The 17229-nt window shown below is 56.5% G+C and overlaps 1 protein-coding gene across 11 annotated transcripts in view; it reads left to right on the forward strand.

Annotated features, from left to right (window-relative positions):
- Positions 1 to 17229, forward strand: part of MAD1L1 (mitotic arrest deficient 1 like 1) — a 423430-nt gene that overhangs the window by 249435 nt on the left and 156766 nt on the right. For all 11 annotated transcript variants that reach the window (XM_008018861.3, XM_037995244.2, XM_073012878.1 and 8 more), the window contains one exon: positions 7656 to 7744. In XM_008018861.3, the coding sequence (XP_008017052.2) occupies positions 7656 to 7744 (89 nt within the window). The remainder of the gene's footprint in view (positions 1 to 7655; positions 7745 to 17229) is intronic.

The raw sequence follows: 17229 nt of genomic DNA on the forward strand, positions 1-17229 counted from the left end.
GGGCGCTCCACAAAGTGGCTGGGCCTCAGGTCCCTGTGGTGGGGACGGCCGGGCTGCTGTGTGCGCCACCCGATGCAGGGGCAGAGTTGCCCCTGGGAGGTGTGAGAGGTGAGTCTAGCCCTGTGACCTTTGGATGAACAATGAATGGGGTCTCCCCCATGTTGGGAAACGTTTAGCAGGGCCCTCTCCTTGTCCCCAGTGCCCTCTTCCTGGATCCCACCTTCCTGCCTGCGCTTCCACACACTGCTCCGTCTGCCTGCTACTCCTTTCCTTCTGGGTCTCCCCGCCCTCATGGGCCTTCTGCCGCTCCTTGCCTCTCGTGGGCCTGCCCTGGCTGCGAGTATGCATTCTACAGGTCCTCAGTGAGGCTGCCTCCTAGGGGCCTGCCTGACTTCCTGCCAGCTCAGCCTCCTCCCTAGGCTATAGGCTGCCCTGGAGGTCGGAGCTTCAGACCTGGTCCCGTGCCCGGGAGCCCAGGTTTCCCACCCAGGGACAGGTGGTGGTATCCCCGTTGTCACGGCAAGGGCTGGAGGCGCAGGTGCCCGTGAGTGACCTGCTGCTGCCCTGGGCCTGCTCCCTGCCAGTGGGTCCCACGGGTCCTCACAAGGAGCCCTCTGCACCCTCCCCTCTCGGCTGCCAGGTCCCCAGGAGAAAAGATGTGGAGCCGAGGCTACTGGGCGGCCATGGCCCTGCCGTGCGGGCCTGATGGCCGGGCGAGGGAGCTGCAGTTGGTGCCAAGAGCACCCCGGGACCATCCTTGCATTTGCTCTTCCCCACCTGCCTCTTTCCCCGCTCCCCAGTGGCTTTCCTGCTTTTAAATACTGATATGTCTACACAGCTTCTCGAATCGGTGGACAGTAGAGCCGACTCTAGGCCCTGTCTGCTCAGCATGGGCAGCTCCCTCTGCCTCATCCCGGCTGCTTCGACCCACCCCAGTGCCTCCCCGTTCCAAGCTCGGCCGCACACACACTGGACATGCCCGGGAAGTGGCCATCGCTGCATCCGTGCCCATCGTCCACCCACCCGTGTGCCCCCCCAAGCACCGACTGTGTGCCAGGTTCTGTGCTGGCACCGGGGCCCTACATGGTTGCCACGTCTCCTCCAGGGAGCACCCCATCCAGTGGGGAGGAGTCATGTGCCCAGTCACTGTGTGGTGTGGCGGAGTAGCAGATGCCGTCACAGAGGAGTGGGGGTGGGCACTTCTGGCTGGCAGGGGAGGGGTGAGGGAGCTACCAGGACAGATTGTGGGGAAGATGGTGTTTCGGTTGGATCTAAATGGCGGATGGGAGCGGGGGTGTAGGTGGAAGGTGACCCATGGACATGGGTCGTGGGTCTGCCCCTCTGTGGCTATTGTCCTGTGCCATGGGCCTGGAGGGGGATGTAGCGGCGAGAGCTGGCCTGGTGGGGAGGTGCAGGGTGGGTGGAGGACCTGCAGCATGGCTGGGGGTGTCGGTCACAGGCTCGAGGGGCAGGCATTGGCTGCTGTGAGAATATAGTCGGGAGCTTAGTTATGAGTCTAAGGTTACACATTAAAATAAAAGGGCTTGATTTTTGCCCTGAACATTGTGGCATACGTCAGCATTTCCCCGTTGTTTCCTGGAAATCATCCACAAATAACAAGAAGCATGAAAACCAAAATGGCACTTAAATTTTGACAAAACAGAAATGCAGCTGCAAACCAAGCCCCAGGCGGAGGCAGGCAGCCCATGGTGCAGGAGAGTGCAGTGAGCAGACACATCCCCGGGGAAGCCTGGGGCAGTGCCGGCGGAGAGAGCTCCGTGAGGGAGCCGCCGAGTAGAACTCCCTGGCTGGCAGGAGCCCTTGCGAGAGGCAGCGCCTGACCCTGGCTTCGCAGTGGTGGGGCCAGGCGGCAGCTGGAACAGGGGCCCCTGGACTGGCGCATGGTCCCAAGCCGCAGCAGAGGTTGGTGCTGAGCTGAGGGGTCACACAAGTACATCTCATGTGCTTGAAGCCGCATCTGTGGCAGAGAGAACATTTGCTCTTAGGAAAACTCACAGCGTCCTTTCTCTCCTGCCAGAGGGAGCTACTGGGGGCTGATTGGACTCACAGCAGAACTGTCACTGGATTTCAGATAAAAGGAAGCAGGCCTGTCCTTCCCCACTGTGAACCTGTGCACAGAGCCGGATTCAATAAAACTCATCTTCAGCAGTGAGCAGTAAAGGTCACTGCATGCATTTGTGTAAGAGCAAAGGAGAAAAAGAAGAAAAACAAGTGACAGAAAAAGTTTCACAGAAAAACGGTGGACACTGAGCAGATGAAAACTGTATCCAGACGTTTTGCCAAGAAATAAAAGTTAACGAGGTGTTAGAGTCTGTGAGGCTTGGTGGAACGCACGGGCTCCAAGAAGAGACGGTGAGGCCGGGGGGTGCGTGAGAGGGAACCCGGAGGGTCTCGGGGCAGGAGGCGGGGCAGCACGGGAAGGAAGGTGACTGGATGCACAGGGAGGCGAATCATGGGAAAAACTACGTAAAGAACCCGCAGCAAGAGTTCCATCTCTTGAACTGGAAGATGAAGTGAATGTGGAAGCTGGGAAATGTAACTGCTACATGTCATATATTCAAAAAGAAGTGTCAGGATGGCAGAGGGAGGAGAGAACATGAGGATGGCGTCCTCGCCGTTGAGAGCCGAAGACGCAAACACACCATCTAAAGGTAGTATCGGGTGCGGAGAGTGGATGGAGCTGCGTGTTCGGCTCCCTAGAGCACCAGACGCAGTAGACTGGTCTATCCCGAGAGAGTGACTGTGAGGGCCTGGCTCCCGGCCATGGAGCCCGGATCCTGTGGTCTGCATCTGCGCACAGCAGACCTGGAAGAGCCTGTGCTGCGCCCAGTCCAGTTCTGCAGGCGTGAGAACCGGCGGAGCCTGTGGTGAAAACCCCAGTCCCAAGCGGAAAACAGGAGCTGCCCCGCTCAGGCCGCCAGGCAGGCAAGGGAGGAACGCTGGCCTCCTCCAGTTTTCATTCCATTCAGGCCTCAAGGGGTTGGAGGAGGCCTGCCCATGGTGCAGCGGGCAGTCTGCTGAGTCCCCGATTCAAATGCTGATCTCTTCCACAAGCCCTCCCAGACACACCCAGAAAGAGTTTTGATCTGAGTACCCCAGGTCCTGTCCAGTGGACACGTGGAATGAACCGTCACAGACTGTATAAACAGTGAGGGTGATATATCTGACTAGTTAGGCACTGAACATAGGAGATATAGTAGGTACTGTCTAGTAGGAAAGTATAGGTGTGAAACAAAACTGAATTATAAAAGCAACCAGGGTAAAACACGCACACTTTTCTAAGCCTCGAGAGAATTACACGCAAAAAAGTAAACTAGATTAAAAAGGCCACAGAATGACGTAGATGTAAAAGCTCTGAAATTGAAAGCATAACAACATAATACAACAGAAATGGACACAAATCAAGTTATAGATGGACTAAACTCTCCTATTAAAAGGAAAGGACTTCCCGATTGGATTGCAAAGCAAAACCAAACGTTGGAAAATACGGGAAGCAAAGGCATCCTGGTGATGTGAACCTGGAAAGCAGGAGCTGTGATCTCGATGCAGTGTGAGTTCAGGCCGGAAGCCGCTCGGAAACAAAGGTGGGCGCTTTTCACAGCGAGGTGGAGGTGGGTTAGCTAAATAACGTATCACCGCTGTTGGGAAAAGCAGAAATGAGGAGAGATTCACGGGGAAATTGTCAGAGACACCCGTAGCAGAATTTATGTCCTCATCTGCGATATATCAAGTGGGCAAAGAATAAGGGGAAAAACAGAAAAATATAGACGTGCGTAAAACCCAGATCCCCTAAATTAGAGAGTATACTCATGTTAAAGGAGCGCATAGAAAACAGCATTCACAAAGATTAATTATGTCTTCGGTAATAGAGAAAGCCTTTGTAAATTAAAATAATTAGAACTAATACAGCTTCTTGTGATTGCAGTGTGATGTGAAATCAAGAACAAAATCAGGAAAAAAAAAGCTCCTAACACTTGGAAATTAAAAATCAAAACCCAAACAGAACAAAACACTTTGTCTTAAACAATTCTTGGTTCAAAGAATTACGGTTCAAAAGTGCATAAAATCTAGAAAATAATTGTCATGAAAACACTTCTCATCAGAGCCTGTGGGAACCATCTAAATTCACAAGTTTAAATATTTATATCATTCAACAAGAAAGCAAGTAAATATATGGATGAGACCTTCAACCCAAGAAGTCAGTGAACAAAAGGAAAATAAACCTTATTGAAACAAAAAGGTAGGAATGTGTAAAGATGAAAGCAGAAGTTAACGGGAAAGTGAAAAATGGTAGAAATAATAAATAAGTCCAAATACCTGTTATTTGAAATAAAACCAATAAAACATATGAATTATTCACAGTTCTAATAAAAAATTGATAGAAAGTATCACCATCCAAAATAAGAAACAAGACTAATTACCTGAGCTATTGACTGAAGAGGAGCTTGCCAGCGCGTTCGGGCATGCTGAGAATTCTGTGTCCTGACCTGGACGGTGGATACGAAGGTGTAGACGTGTATAAAAAGCCATCAAGCTGGCACATAAGATTGAGGACTTTACTGCGTGTAAATTATATATACCTCGATAGGAAAGAAAATAAAAGCAAAAATTAAAAAATTGAAAAGAATGACGAGTCTTATCTGAATTCTATAAAAGGAATTATGAATTATATCTCAATTCCATTTTAATAATAATCTGTAGGAAATGAATAACTTTTTAGGGGGATGGTATCTATCAGTCCCAACTCCAGAAGAGAGAAATTTTAAACAGATCAATTATTATAGAACACCGTTGTCCCAACATTGCCTTGGCTGTTCTCCCCCACCTCAAAAGGAAAGAAACAGAAAATGCATCCGGCCAAGCCAGTTTCATGGGAAAATCCTACCAGATTTGCGAAGTGCAGATACTTTGAACACTGTGTAAACCGGTTCAGACTGTGGGAAAAGGAGGGGAAGGCACTCTGGAAGTGAGCTTTGTATTGACACCAAGAACTGCAAAGGCCTTACAAGCCTGTGTATGTATGCGTGTGGGCGTGCGTGTGCATGTCTGGGTGGGCGTGGGTGCATGTGTGTGCGTGCGCACGCATGCATGCATCAGTGTCAGTGTTAACATGTCAGGAGTGAAACTCAGCAGGTTCAAATACACCATATGTAGTAGGGTTTATTCCAGGACCAGCCTGTCAGCTTGATTTTAGGATATCAATTTATAGAACACCCTCTTCATATTTGCTGAGAAGGCATTTGACAAAATCCAACATTCAGCCTTGATTAAAAAGTCTTAATAAAATAGGAATATATGGGTAATTTCTCAGCATGATAGGAAATACCTACTTGAAGCAAAAGGTGACATGCTGTAAACGAGAAAGTGCTGGCTTCAGCTCCAGTGAAGCCACAGGCCGCCTAAGGATGTCCAGTATCACAACTGCGATTTAGTATTATTCTGGAGACACTAGTCATCCAAAGTAGACAAGCGAAAGAAACCCAAGGTTTCCATATTGCGAAGGAGGAGGAAAATTGGAAAATTGTCCCTCTTTGCTGCTGATAAGATTGTGTGTCAAGAGAATCAACTGAGAACTGCTGCTGTCGATCGGAATTTAGTGAAGGGGGCGGGAAACAAAAATTTAAAATCACGTATACAAAGAAGTTAGGAAGTAGAAGAAAAGGCCGGGCGCGGCGGCTCACACGTGTAATCCCAGCACTTTGGGAGGCTGAGGCAGGTGGATCACTTAAGATCAGGAGTTCAGGACCAGCCTCACCAACATGGTGAAACCCCATCTCTACTAAAAATACAAAAATCAGCCGGGCGTGGTGGCATGCACCTCTAATCCCAGCAACTTGGGAGGCTGAGGCAGGAGAATTGCTTGAACCCAGGAGCTGCAGTGAGCCGAGATGACACCACTGCGCTCGAGCCTGGGCGACAGAGCGAGACTCTGTCTCAAAATATATATATATACATGCACACATATATATATTTATATGTATATATATAGTGAAAAAAGCAAAGTACCAAATAAAGTGTAGCACATCTTACCATTTTTATTAAAATAAAGTGTGGTGGGAGGAAGAACATAGACATGTTGCGGGCGTGCGCACCAGCAGCCTCTGGAAGGAGCATATGCTCAAACCTCAGAACGTTGGTTGGCTGAGAGTCGGGGGCCTGGGGTGCTGGGGTTGGAAGTTGGGGAGAGGCTGCTCAGGGCATGGGCTTCCGTGTTTGTTGTGTGAACTGTGGGTCTCTCTCGTTCATGGACACAGATTGTACATATTTATGGGGTCCATAGTGATGTTTCAGTACATGTAATGTATGGTGATTGGATCAGGGCAATTAGCATATCCTGCCCCCTCGCATGCTGTGCACACACCCCCTCCCCGTGCCCTTTTTCCCAGGCTCCTCTGGCCCCCAGCCCAGAGGGTGTTATCCCCCTCGAGTCATCCCACCCTGGGTGTCTGGCAGGCTTTGCAACCCCACTGCTGGGGGCCTCCAGCTGCCCTCGTACCTGCTGGCACCTCCCCTCCCCTCCCTGAGGCCACGCTGCCCTATCTCCTCCCTTCATAGTGGGGTGAGCCGGGCTTTGGAGTGGGTTAGGACTGGTGGGAACAAGGTTCTGACTTGGGCCAGGGGCAGGATTTACCTCCCTGAGCCCGTCGGATCCTGTCCGTGAGACACCCCAGGAGTGGTGAGGGGCGTCTCTGGGTGGGCCTCCCTTAGCACCCCCAGAGCCTGGAGCTGGTGCCCACGTAGCCCCTCAGCCTGCGCCAGCCTGCCTGAGCAGACCCCGTCTGTGCGCTGCTCTTCCTTGAGCCTGCAGTCGGTTCTGGCTCCTGGCCTCCCCACCGTCTGCTGCCCCCAACGCCTCCCACCCCAGGTGTGTAGGGGCAGGTTAGAATCCACACTCCTGGCTGGGCGCGGCGGCTCACACCTGTAATCCCAGCACTTTGGGAGGCCAAGGCGGGTGAATCACCTGAGGTCGGAGTTCGAGACCAGCCTGGGGAACACAGTGATATCCCCGTCTCTACTAAAATACAAAAAATTAGCCAGGCGTGGCAGCGTGCACCTGTAGTCCCAGCTACTTGGGAGGCTGAGGCAGAAGAATCGCTTGAACCTGCGAGGTGGAAGTTGCAGTGAGCCGAGATTATGCCACTGCACTCCAGCCTGGGCGACAGGGCGAGACTCCGTCTCTTTTAAAAAAAAAAAAAAAAAAAAAAAGAATCCAGACTCCCTCCAGGGCGGTGCAGCATCTCACGCTGTTCTGTGGAGGAACTGAAGGTAGCAGAATACGTGACGGCTGGTGGCTGTTAAACCAAACCGCCGGCAGCGTTGGCGCGTGCTCTCTCCCCAGCTGTGTGTCCCTCCCCAGAGACTCTCACATCTGCCCCACACAGCCCGCCGGGAGCCTATGAATCTGTTGCTACTCAGGAGACACAAGTGCCAAAAAAGTGAGAGGACTTGAGTTTGCAAAGTTAGAGTGCTGTATGGCCTGGCAGCTTCAGGCTTCCGGGAAAGAGGTCTGTCCCCCAGCTCCCGGCCCAGGACAGGGGTGCTGCCAGGGGCGGTCTCAGGGGCCTGGGCGGGGGTTCCCCACACACCTGGGTGCGCTTACGTCTGTTGACCCTCTGTCCTTTGCTTTCTCCTAGCTGGAGATGGAGCTGAAGATGCTAAAGTCTCAGTCCAGTTCTGCCGAACAGAGCTTCCTGTTCTCCAGAGAGGAGGTGGACACCCTCAGGTATGTCCCCCAGAGAGGAGGCGGACATGTCCAGGTGTGTCTCGAGGGGGAGGAAGTGGACGCGCCCAGGTGTGTCTCGCGGGGGAGGAAGTGGACATGTCCAGGTGTGTCCCGCGGGGGAGGAAGTGGACGCGCCCAGGTGTGTCCCGCGGGGGAGGAAGTGGACGCGCCCAGGTGTGTCCCGCGGGGGAGGAAGTGGATGCGCCCAGGTGTGTCCCGCGGGGGAGGAAGTGGATGCGCCCAGGTGTGTCCCGAGGGGGAGGAAGTGGACATGTCCAGGTGTGTCCTGAGGGGGAGGAAGTGGACGCGCCCAGGTGTGTCTCGCGGGGGAGGAAGTGGACGCGCCCAGGTGTGTCCCGCAGGGGAGGAAGTGGACGCGCCCAGGTGTGTCTCGAGGGGGAGGAAGTGGACGCGCCCAGGTGTGTCCCAAGGGGGAGGAAGTGGACATGTCCAGGTGTGTCTCGCGGGGGAGGAAGTGGACGCGCCCAGGTGTGTCCCGCGGGGGAGGAAGTGGACGCGCCCAGGTGTGTCCTGCGGGGGAGGAAGTGGACGCGCCCAGGTGTGTCCCGCGGGGGAGGAAGTGGACGCGCCCAGGTGTGTCCCGTGGGGGAGGAAGTGGACGCGCCCAGGTGTGTCTCGAGGGGGAGGAAGTGGACGTGCCCAGGTGTGTCCTGGGTGGGGGGAGGCGGATGTGCTCAGGTGTGTCCTGCCGGGAGAGGGGAGGTGGGCACACTCATGGGTGTCCCCCAGGAAGGAAGTGCACATGCTCAGGCGTGTCCCCCAGCGGGGAGGTGCGCATGCTCAGGTGTGCCCTCTCCAGAGGAGGGCAGTGCAGGAGACACCTCATGGCAGCCTCCTGTCCCCTCTCTCCAGCCTGTGGCCTTCTCTGTGTGCTCCCCTATTGGTGGCTGGAGTGAAGTCCTGCTTCTCTGCTGCCTTCCTGGAAGGGCTTTTCTGTATAAGTCACATCCCATCCGCGTAGGTTCCTCTCTGCAGGGATGCTCATCTCTGCTGGTGTGGGCCTTTCTTCAGCAGCCCTTCTCCAGCCAGCGCTGACAGCAGGGGCCTCTCAGTGTCCCGACGCTCAGAAGGGAGCAGGTCCTCCATCACGGGGTGGTGCTGCAGCCGGGTCCCCAGCCGCAGGGGCTGTGTGGCAGTGCTGTGCCGAGACGGCTGCACCGGAGTATGGCTCAGAGCAGAGCCCAGGCAGTGCGCTAGCCGGGCGTGTCCAGCAGCCCTCGGGCTGCGCTTCAGACACGCTGCCAGCTCTCTGCCACCACCCTGTCCTGGGGTGCCCTCACCCCAGCTCCTGCTTGCACACCGCGTCCCTAGACCAGGGTCTGCAGGCCGGGCTGCTTTTCTAGAGCTCTCTTCCTCTCCCCCTGGCTTGTGGACCCATCAGGATCCTCAGGCAAGGGGTTTCCAGGCAGTTGCAGGTGGAGCTCCTGGCTCTGCTTCAGTGCCTGTATTGGCACTGCCACTTCCAGTGTGGATTGAACGTGGCTGTGTGGCCACCTGAGTGTCCTGCTAGAATCCACTGTGGGGGGCAGTGACTGTGGGCACAGGGCGGGGTGTCCTGCTAGAATCCACTGTGGGGGGCAGTGACTGTGGGCACAGGGCGGGGTGTCCTGCTAGAATCCACTGTGGGGGGCAGTGACTGTGGGCACAGGGCGGGGTGTCCTGCTAGAATCCACTGTGGGGGGCAGTGACTGTGGGCACAGGGCAGAGTGTCCTTCTAGAATCCACTGTGGGGGGCAGTGACTGTGGGCACAGGGCGGAGTGTCCTTCTAGAATCCACTGTGGGAGGCAGTGACTGTGGGCACAGGGCGGAGTGTCCTTCTAGAATCCACTGTGGGGGGCAGTGACTGTGGGCACAGGGCGGGGTGTCCTGCTAGAATCCACTGTGGGAGGCAGTGACTGTGGGCACAGGGCGGGGTGTCCTGCTAGAATCCACTGTGGGAGGCAGTGACTGTGGGCACAGGGCGGGGTGTCCTACTAGAATCCATTGTGGGAGGCAGTGACTGTGGGCATAGGGTGGGGCGGCAGGAGGCCATGACTTTCCTGCACTGGCCACTCCTCTGCTCTGAGTGTCTGCAGCAGGCCAGGCCCTGGGCATCCAGGGTTTCTCCTGGTCATCAGAGGAACTGAGAAGAGGGGACTGAGACAGGTCTAGGGGACATCAAATGGCCCTGCAGTGAGATGGGGGTGGCGGTGGGGAGAGGACGCCCTTCCCTGGCCACACAGCTTTGGTGTGTGGGCCCCTGGGCCCCCCCGCGGCAGCAGCCTCTGCTTCGTCACACCCACTCCCTGGGGTTCTGGTGTTCACCCGTGGATGGCCCCCTTTCTCAGCGTTGCTGAGAGTAAAGCAGGAAAAGGGATGCCTTTAGTCTGGCCCAAGAAGTGCTCTGCACGTGGCAGCTGCGATGCCTTCTAGATTCGAGGTTCCTCCAGCATCTCTGAAGCATTCCTCATGCATGGGCTGTGCCATACACATCGCCCTCTCTGGGACCCGCCAGAGTCTGAGCGGTTTGGTTTCCATCCGTTCAGCCGTTCAGTGTTCAGATACTGAGTGTGTGCCGTGGGCGTCTCTAGGGCCGAGCACAGAGGCTGATGGAGTGGTGAGTGGGCACTGACGCACTCTCCATCTTCATCAGCGTCTCCTTGTCTTAGGGACCTGGGGGCCATTCTTCACCTAGAGGCTCTGTCGTTACAGCCTGTGAGGTGCACGTGGTCCTGCGACAGTGGGTGTCTCCCCCAGCAAGTGTGTCTGCGTGCGGTGTTCGGATTGATGGCGGGGTGGGGCCGGGGGCTGTGTGTGAGCGTGGGTGTGGTGTGGGGGGAGCTGGAGACTGGGCGGGGGCTGTGGTGAGTGTGCAGTCTCTTTCCTAGGAGCTATGGGAGGCACTAGAGGCCTTCAAGTGGAAGAGTGTGGCTGGAGAAAGCACTGGCTGCCGGGCCTGGGGAGCGGGAGGAGAGTGGCAGAGGGGCAGCTCCGCCACCTGCTCACCGAGCATCAGCGCTGGGAGCCCCTCCGAAGCTGGAGTTGGCTTTTCCTGTGCCGAGATGAACAACACATGCCTCCCACACACACCCTGACTTGCAGGAGTAGCCCTGCCTGGGGAGAAAGACCCTTGCCACACAGAGCAGCAGGCCTGGGGGCCTCGGAGAGGGGATAGCGTGTAGCGAGACAGAAGGAATGGCTCAGAAGGGAAGCCCAGGCAGGTCAGGAGCTCACCAAGGCCGAGGCTGGATGAGGTGCCGGACAGTCTTCAATGTGTGTCTGCGGTGAGAGGGGGAGCTGGGACCAGCAGCCGAGGCCACGCCTTGTCATCATGGAGAAGGGCCTCTGCAGGCGCAGGGGGCGAGGCTGTGCGTAGCAGCGTGTTGGGAAGTGCTGGGCTGGTGTGGCCGGTGCCTGACCCTGCAAGGTCCTGAATGCCATGCGAGGCAAGGCGGTCACCTCCACTGTCCTCCAGTCCCCAGGAGCCACGTGGGAGGTGGTGGAGTAGGTACCTAAATTTGGGGAGTTGCGTCGGTGGCTTCCAGCATCCGTGGAGGTTGCAGGAAGGTCAGTGTGCCCCGGCCCGTGGCTGCCCACGCAGGAGCCCGCGTCGCGCCGCACGGCTCCCCGCTCTCGGAGACGGCGCTCTGCTTTCTGCTGGGCCTTTTGGCACCTAGATCCTCTCGTTCTGCAGTTGATGGGCGCGTGGCCAGGCGGGCGTCAGATTTGTGTGGGCTGGTATGCTTGGGGTTTATTCATTTTCACAATGTAAGAAAAGGCCTTTATCATTGATATCTTTTACATCAAAGTCAAAGCTTGTCGTCCCCACTGTTTTGTTTGGAGAAAGCAGCGATGGAAAGAAGGGCCTCTGTGGCTAACTCATGGGAACTGGGGAGACGCCGGCAGGTCGCCCTCAGCTCTCAGCATGGCCTTCTCCCAGGAGCAGCAGCCAAGAGCCTGGGGCTGGGCCTATGGCAGGCACCGTCCACCCTTCCCGGCCCGCCAGGCCTCGTGGCTCCACCTGGGAAGTCCCCCTTCAGGCCACGCAGCAGCCATGGTCAGGATTTGGGAGCCAGTGGATCTGCTGGGTGGACCTGGGAGAGGGCCTTGGAGTGTGCAGTGACCCGGAAGCCAGGTGGCACAGGCCTTTTCGTGACAGACTCGATCAGGCCCAGCGGTGGGGGCCCATGGAGCCCGGGCTGCCTCCCTGAGCTTCTCGGGAGAGAGGTGGCTCGCGGAGCATGCGGGTGAGGCCTCCCGCCCAACCGGGGCACAGGCCAGGCTATTTTTCTCTGTGTACTAGCACACGTCCTTCCAAGCTTTCTCTTCCAGAGCTCCTCCTTCCTGGGGCGTCCCTGCCCCTCCTGGCAGGGTGGCCTTCTGCCCCACTCCACCCCGTCCTCGGCTTCGGAGGATGCAGTGTTCTAAGGGTCGTGTCGCCGAGCCTCAGTTTCCTGTTGTGGCCACAGTGGGATCGGTGCGTCTCCGGGCAGCATCCGTATTTGCAGCTCACCGTCGTCCTGAGTGAGGGTGCATGTATCACGGCTTGTGCTTAGTTGTCCTGGGACCACCGCAGGCAGCCCTTCTGGCTTGCGGGTGGGACCACAGGGGCCCTGGCAAGCTGCAGACCCCGCCCCTGAGGGGAGTGTCTCGGATGCCGGGCACACATGGTCCCCCCACTCCCCAGGGAGGAGACGCTGCAGTGTTGAGGCCAGAGGCCTCCCTGTCGTCTCGCTCTCCGTGCAGCTCTCGAGGGCTGGGCAGCCGGTGAGGAGATGAGAAAGGCTTCCCACCTTGGATGAAACCCATTTCTCCTTTTAATCTGCCTCCTGCTCTTGAGTGTGAAGTGCTTTTCCTGCAGGCCTTTCATGAAACATGCAGGGGGCATTTTCTGAAGTGGTTGGTTCAGAGGAAGACATGGCGGACACCCGTGGCCCTGCCTAACCCTAACCCCACCCACCCCAGCCCTGTGCAGCCGCTCTGCCCTCAGCAACCATGGGCGGCCGGTGGAGGAGCCCCGGCGGGCACCAGGGATGGTGCAGCCCCCACCCCTCTGACTGCCTAGGAGGACCAGAGATGGTCCTCACACACACACGCACAGCCACACGTATGTGCGCCTGCTCTTGCCCACGTGCACACTCACATTTTCACATCCATCCGTTGGTTGTATGTGAATGACATGTATCACATTGCATCGTTTTTCAACACAGAAGCTAGAGAGGGTGTCAGTGGGGATTTTTAAGAGGCAGCAGCTGAGGAGCCCTTTCAACCAGAACAAATCTGAGCTCGTCCTCTCTGCTGTCACATAGCAGCTCTAGCAAATCCTGAATATTGCCTGTGGATTTAGCAACTGGTTAGACGCTCGCTAATTCCAGAGGCTCGCCTGTCTGTGCCAGCGCCTGCTAGTCACACTCCAGCCCTCGCTTCCTGGCCGTGCGATGCCTTCTGGGTCCCGGGAGGTGCTGGGGGCCCTGGAGACGCCGGCCTGCCTCAGGGGACGCGAGGTGACCTCTGACCCCAGTCACCCGAGGTCCCCACTCCTCAGGACGCTCTGTGATCTCCACTCATACCCCAGGGACCCAGTGCCCAGGCCCACGTCCTTTCCAGAGAGGGCCAGGTGCTAGACTTTCAGTGTTCTTCTGTAGAAATTATCATCTTTCATCCAACAAATCTCCATTAAACACAGCTGCTCTAAGCCCGCTCCTGAAGCCACGTAGAGGTAACCAGAAAGATAGTCACTGCCTGCCAAGCTTCCAGGGCAGTGGGTTGATCTTTGAGCTCACCATGCCCAGCCCAGGCCACCAGGGGAGCGTTCAGTCTGGGAAAGTGGAACTGGTTTTCCCTGGTTCTGTCCTGGTCTGCAGCTCCTGCCGCCCACCGTGGAGAACCTGCTGGCTGGGCCGGGTCTGGAGTACAGGTGATTGGTCCCATTGGAAGGGCAACTGCGGCCGGAACGAGGCCACCCTCAGATGCTCGGAACGAGGCCACCCTCAGATGCTGTGGTCCCAGGTGGGAGGGCGTGGCCCCAAGGGGGCCGATGATGAACTGCCCAGCCCATCAGGAGCCCAGGGCGGGACTTTGGGAGCCTTTGTGGCCTCATTCTGCCTCCCACAAGCAGCTTCAGGAACTGAGGCATCCAGGTCAGCAGGGTGAAGGCTGGCGAGCTGCCTCCACCTGGCTGGGCAGCGCTGTCAGCAGGCCCATGACCACCAGAGCTGCCCCCAGCCCACTGCCTGGCTGCCAGTAGCGACGGCGGCCCCCGTGCCTGGTCTGTGCGGGTGGGGCAGTGACCACAGCGAGTGAAGGCAGGTGCGCTCCCCAGGTCCGGCCTGCAGCTTGGGTCCTCAGAGCCCTGCCTGCTTGGGTCCTGTGCCCCGGACCTGCTTCTTCCTCTCCGAAAGCCTGCCCACCTCCCCTGGTCCCCAGCATCCTCAGGTTGCCCACATGCTCTGGCTGGAGCCTGCTGTGTGTGCTGCTCTGGGCACTCCAGGCCTTTCCTTCTAGCGTCTCATGCCCTTCCACTCTCGAGAGCTTTCTTGGCTCTGTTCACTGATTATTTCCTCTCCCCTGTTTTCTGTGTCTTCTTTCTGAAACTGTTATTTGGATATTGGATTTTCAAATAGTTTTCTCTCTTTTAAATCTTTTTGATCCTATTTTCCTTCTTTTTGTTCTACCTTCTGTATTTTCTCAGCTTTGTTAACCTGTTCTTGTTTTATTTGTTGCCATACTCTTTGTTTCCTGAGAGTCTGTTTCTGTTCTCTGAGGATTCTTGCATGAATGGAACATCCTGTCTGTGTTCGCGGGGGCAGTGGGGTCACTGTGTCTTTGATGTTAATGATGGTGCTTTTTAGAGTTTTCTTCTCCGGGTGAACCCTGTTCTCTGTTGCTCTCAGTTGCTGTGTTTCTGCCAGCGCTGGACCTTCCCCTTTTTTACTGGATGATTTCCTTAAGTGTTTGGTGGTCCCAGCTGCCTGTGCCAGGTGGGTTTGCCTTGTGATTCTCCGCAGAATCCGGCTGGGCCTTCCACTGGGGAGCCCTCGGAAGGGGCCTCTGCTCTTTCCTCTCAGCCTGGGTGACTGGTGGGGGTGCGTGTGCTGCCAGCTCCTGGGGGCTGAGCAGGGAAGCATGCCACCAATGCAGGACTCCTCTTTCGGTGGGGCAGCCTGCCCGTGCCTTACCTAAGGGCCTGTCTCAGCCTGGAGATCTTACGCAGCATGTGCAGTGACATGCAGGCTCCTGCCCTTCACCCCCAGAAGCAGAAGCCAGCAGAGTGCCCTGTCCCCACCCAGCGGCATCAGCATGGCCCCTTGGGGAGCACGTCTCCTGCCCCAGCCTGCGGCAGCCGGCACTGCTCCCGTGTCTGTGCCGGGCAGGGTCAGCAGGGCTGATGGCAGGGACCTTGGCGCCACTTGGCAGAGGCAGGCCCAGCTCTGGCTCTCTGGTCCAGTAGTGTTGCAGTGCCCAGCAGGGACCAGAGCCTCCACCCCACCGGGCACCAACGAGTCAGAGCAGGATGTGGGGGGTGGTCTTCAACCCCCAGGACCCCATGTCAGAGGCTCAGCAGGGCCCTCCCTGGACCCTGCAGCAGGGAGGCTGTGGGCTGCCTTTCATGCCTCCTTCCGTGGTGTTGGCGAGACGGGCAGAGGCCCAGCTCGCACCTGCCTGTCTGCGGCCCTCGTGTGCCGGGTACAAGTTCTCGCTCTGGAGTGAGCTCGCACGCGCCTGTCCGCGGCCCTCGTGTGCGGGGTACACGTTCCCGCTCTGGGGTGAGCTCGCACCTGCCTGTCTGCGGCCCTCGTGTGCGGGGTACACATTCTCGCTCTGGGGTGAGCTCGCACGCGCCTGTCTGCGGCCCTCGTGTGCGGGGTACACATTCCCGCTCTGGAGTGAGCTCGCACGCGCCTGTCCGCGGCCCTCGTGTGCGGGGTACACATTCCCGCTCTGGGGTGAGCTCACACCTGCCTGTCCACGGCCCTCGTGTGCGGGGTACACATTCCCGCTCTGGGGTGAGCTCACACCTGCCTGTCCACGGCCCTCGTGTGCGGGGTACACATTCCCGCTCTGGGGTGAGCTCGCACGCGCCTGTCCGCGGCCCTCGTGTGCGGGGTACACATTCCCGCTCTGGGGTGAGCTCGCACGCGCCTGTCCGCGGCCCTCATGAGCAGCCACATGTCCACACTCCGTGTGTGCCAGGATGGTGTCCACCAGGCCTGTGCAGTGGCAGAACTCCCAGTCTGCCCCCAGCTCTGGCACTCCTAGATGTATACGAGCCAAACAACAGTTTCAAAACCCAGGATGCAGAAGTGGCTGGGATGAACAGAGAATCGGGCAGATCTACATTTACAGTTGAGAACTCACACCTCACCATCCGCGACTGATGGCACTGAGTGTCCCCATCAACCCGCAGGACGTCATCAGTGTTTGTGGAACGCCCTGTCCGAGAGCAGAGGACTGTTGCCTCTGCGTTCACCTGGGACAGTCATGACAGATCACATCACTGGTTATCAAAGAGACCCCAGTAAACTTGAAAGAATCGAATTCACTCAGACTGTGTGCTCTGAGTGTAATGAACCCAAACTAGATGTCAGTAACAGAAGAACAACAGGGAAGCCTTAGAAAATCAGCAGCACACGTCTGCATTGCCCGTGTTGGGGAGGAAGTCTCCCGGTACAAGTAAGTATATGAGCAATAGTGGAGATACACACATCTGAGGAAGTGGGGTCCAGCCAGACCGGTGCTGAGAAGGAAGTACGTCACGCTCAGTGTTCCCGTTGGAAAAGAGGAACGGTCTCTAATTTATGTTCCTACCTCAAGAACCTGGAGAAAGGGGAGCAGAGTAGCCCAGAACAAGCAGGTCGAAGGAAATAACAGTGAGCAAAAACCAATGAAATTGAAAAGAAAAAAAATAGAGAAAATTATTAAAACAATAAGCTGGGGCTTTTTTGAAAAAAAAAATTCAATGAAATTGATAAACCTCTGGCGAATTTGACAAAAATAAAAAGACACCACCAAAATCATCAGTATCAGCAATGAAATAGGGGCCATCCCTACAGGCTCTGTAGCCATTAAGCAGAGGGTGTTTCGCCACAGACAACTTGAAGCAGCAGACTCCTCAACACTCACAAGCCATCAGACTCAGCCAAGATGAAATAGGTTATCCGAATAATCTTGTAAACTCTATAAAAAATTGAAGTCGTAAAGATGAGAAGGATATCCCTAGGCCCAGATGGTTTCCCTAGAGAATTCTACTAACCAGTTAATCATTAAGATCCGTTTGACACAGAAAATGGAAGAGATTGCCAGGGTTTAGGGGCGGGTGCGTGTGTGTGGACACAAGGACAGCGGGGCGAGCCTTCGGGTGTCAGGACAGGCCTGTGTCTGGACGGCAGTTGTGGGTGCACACATCCGCACGTGTGACAGATCCCGTGGGCGTAGACATGGAGGGAAGTGCCTGTGAGCTGGCGGCAGGCGAGCAGTCTCTGGA

The sequence above is a fragment of the Chlorocebus sabaeus genome, chromosome 28 (genome assembly GCF_047675955.1).
Source record: "Chlorocebus sabaeus isolate Y175 chromosome 28, mChlSab1.0.hap1, whole genome shotgun sequence".
NCBI lineage: Eukaryota > Metazoa > Chordata > Mammalia > Primates > Cercopithecidae > Chlorocebus > Chlorocebus sabaeus.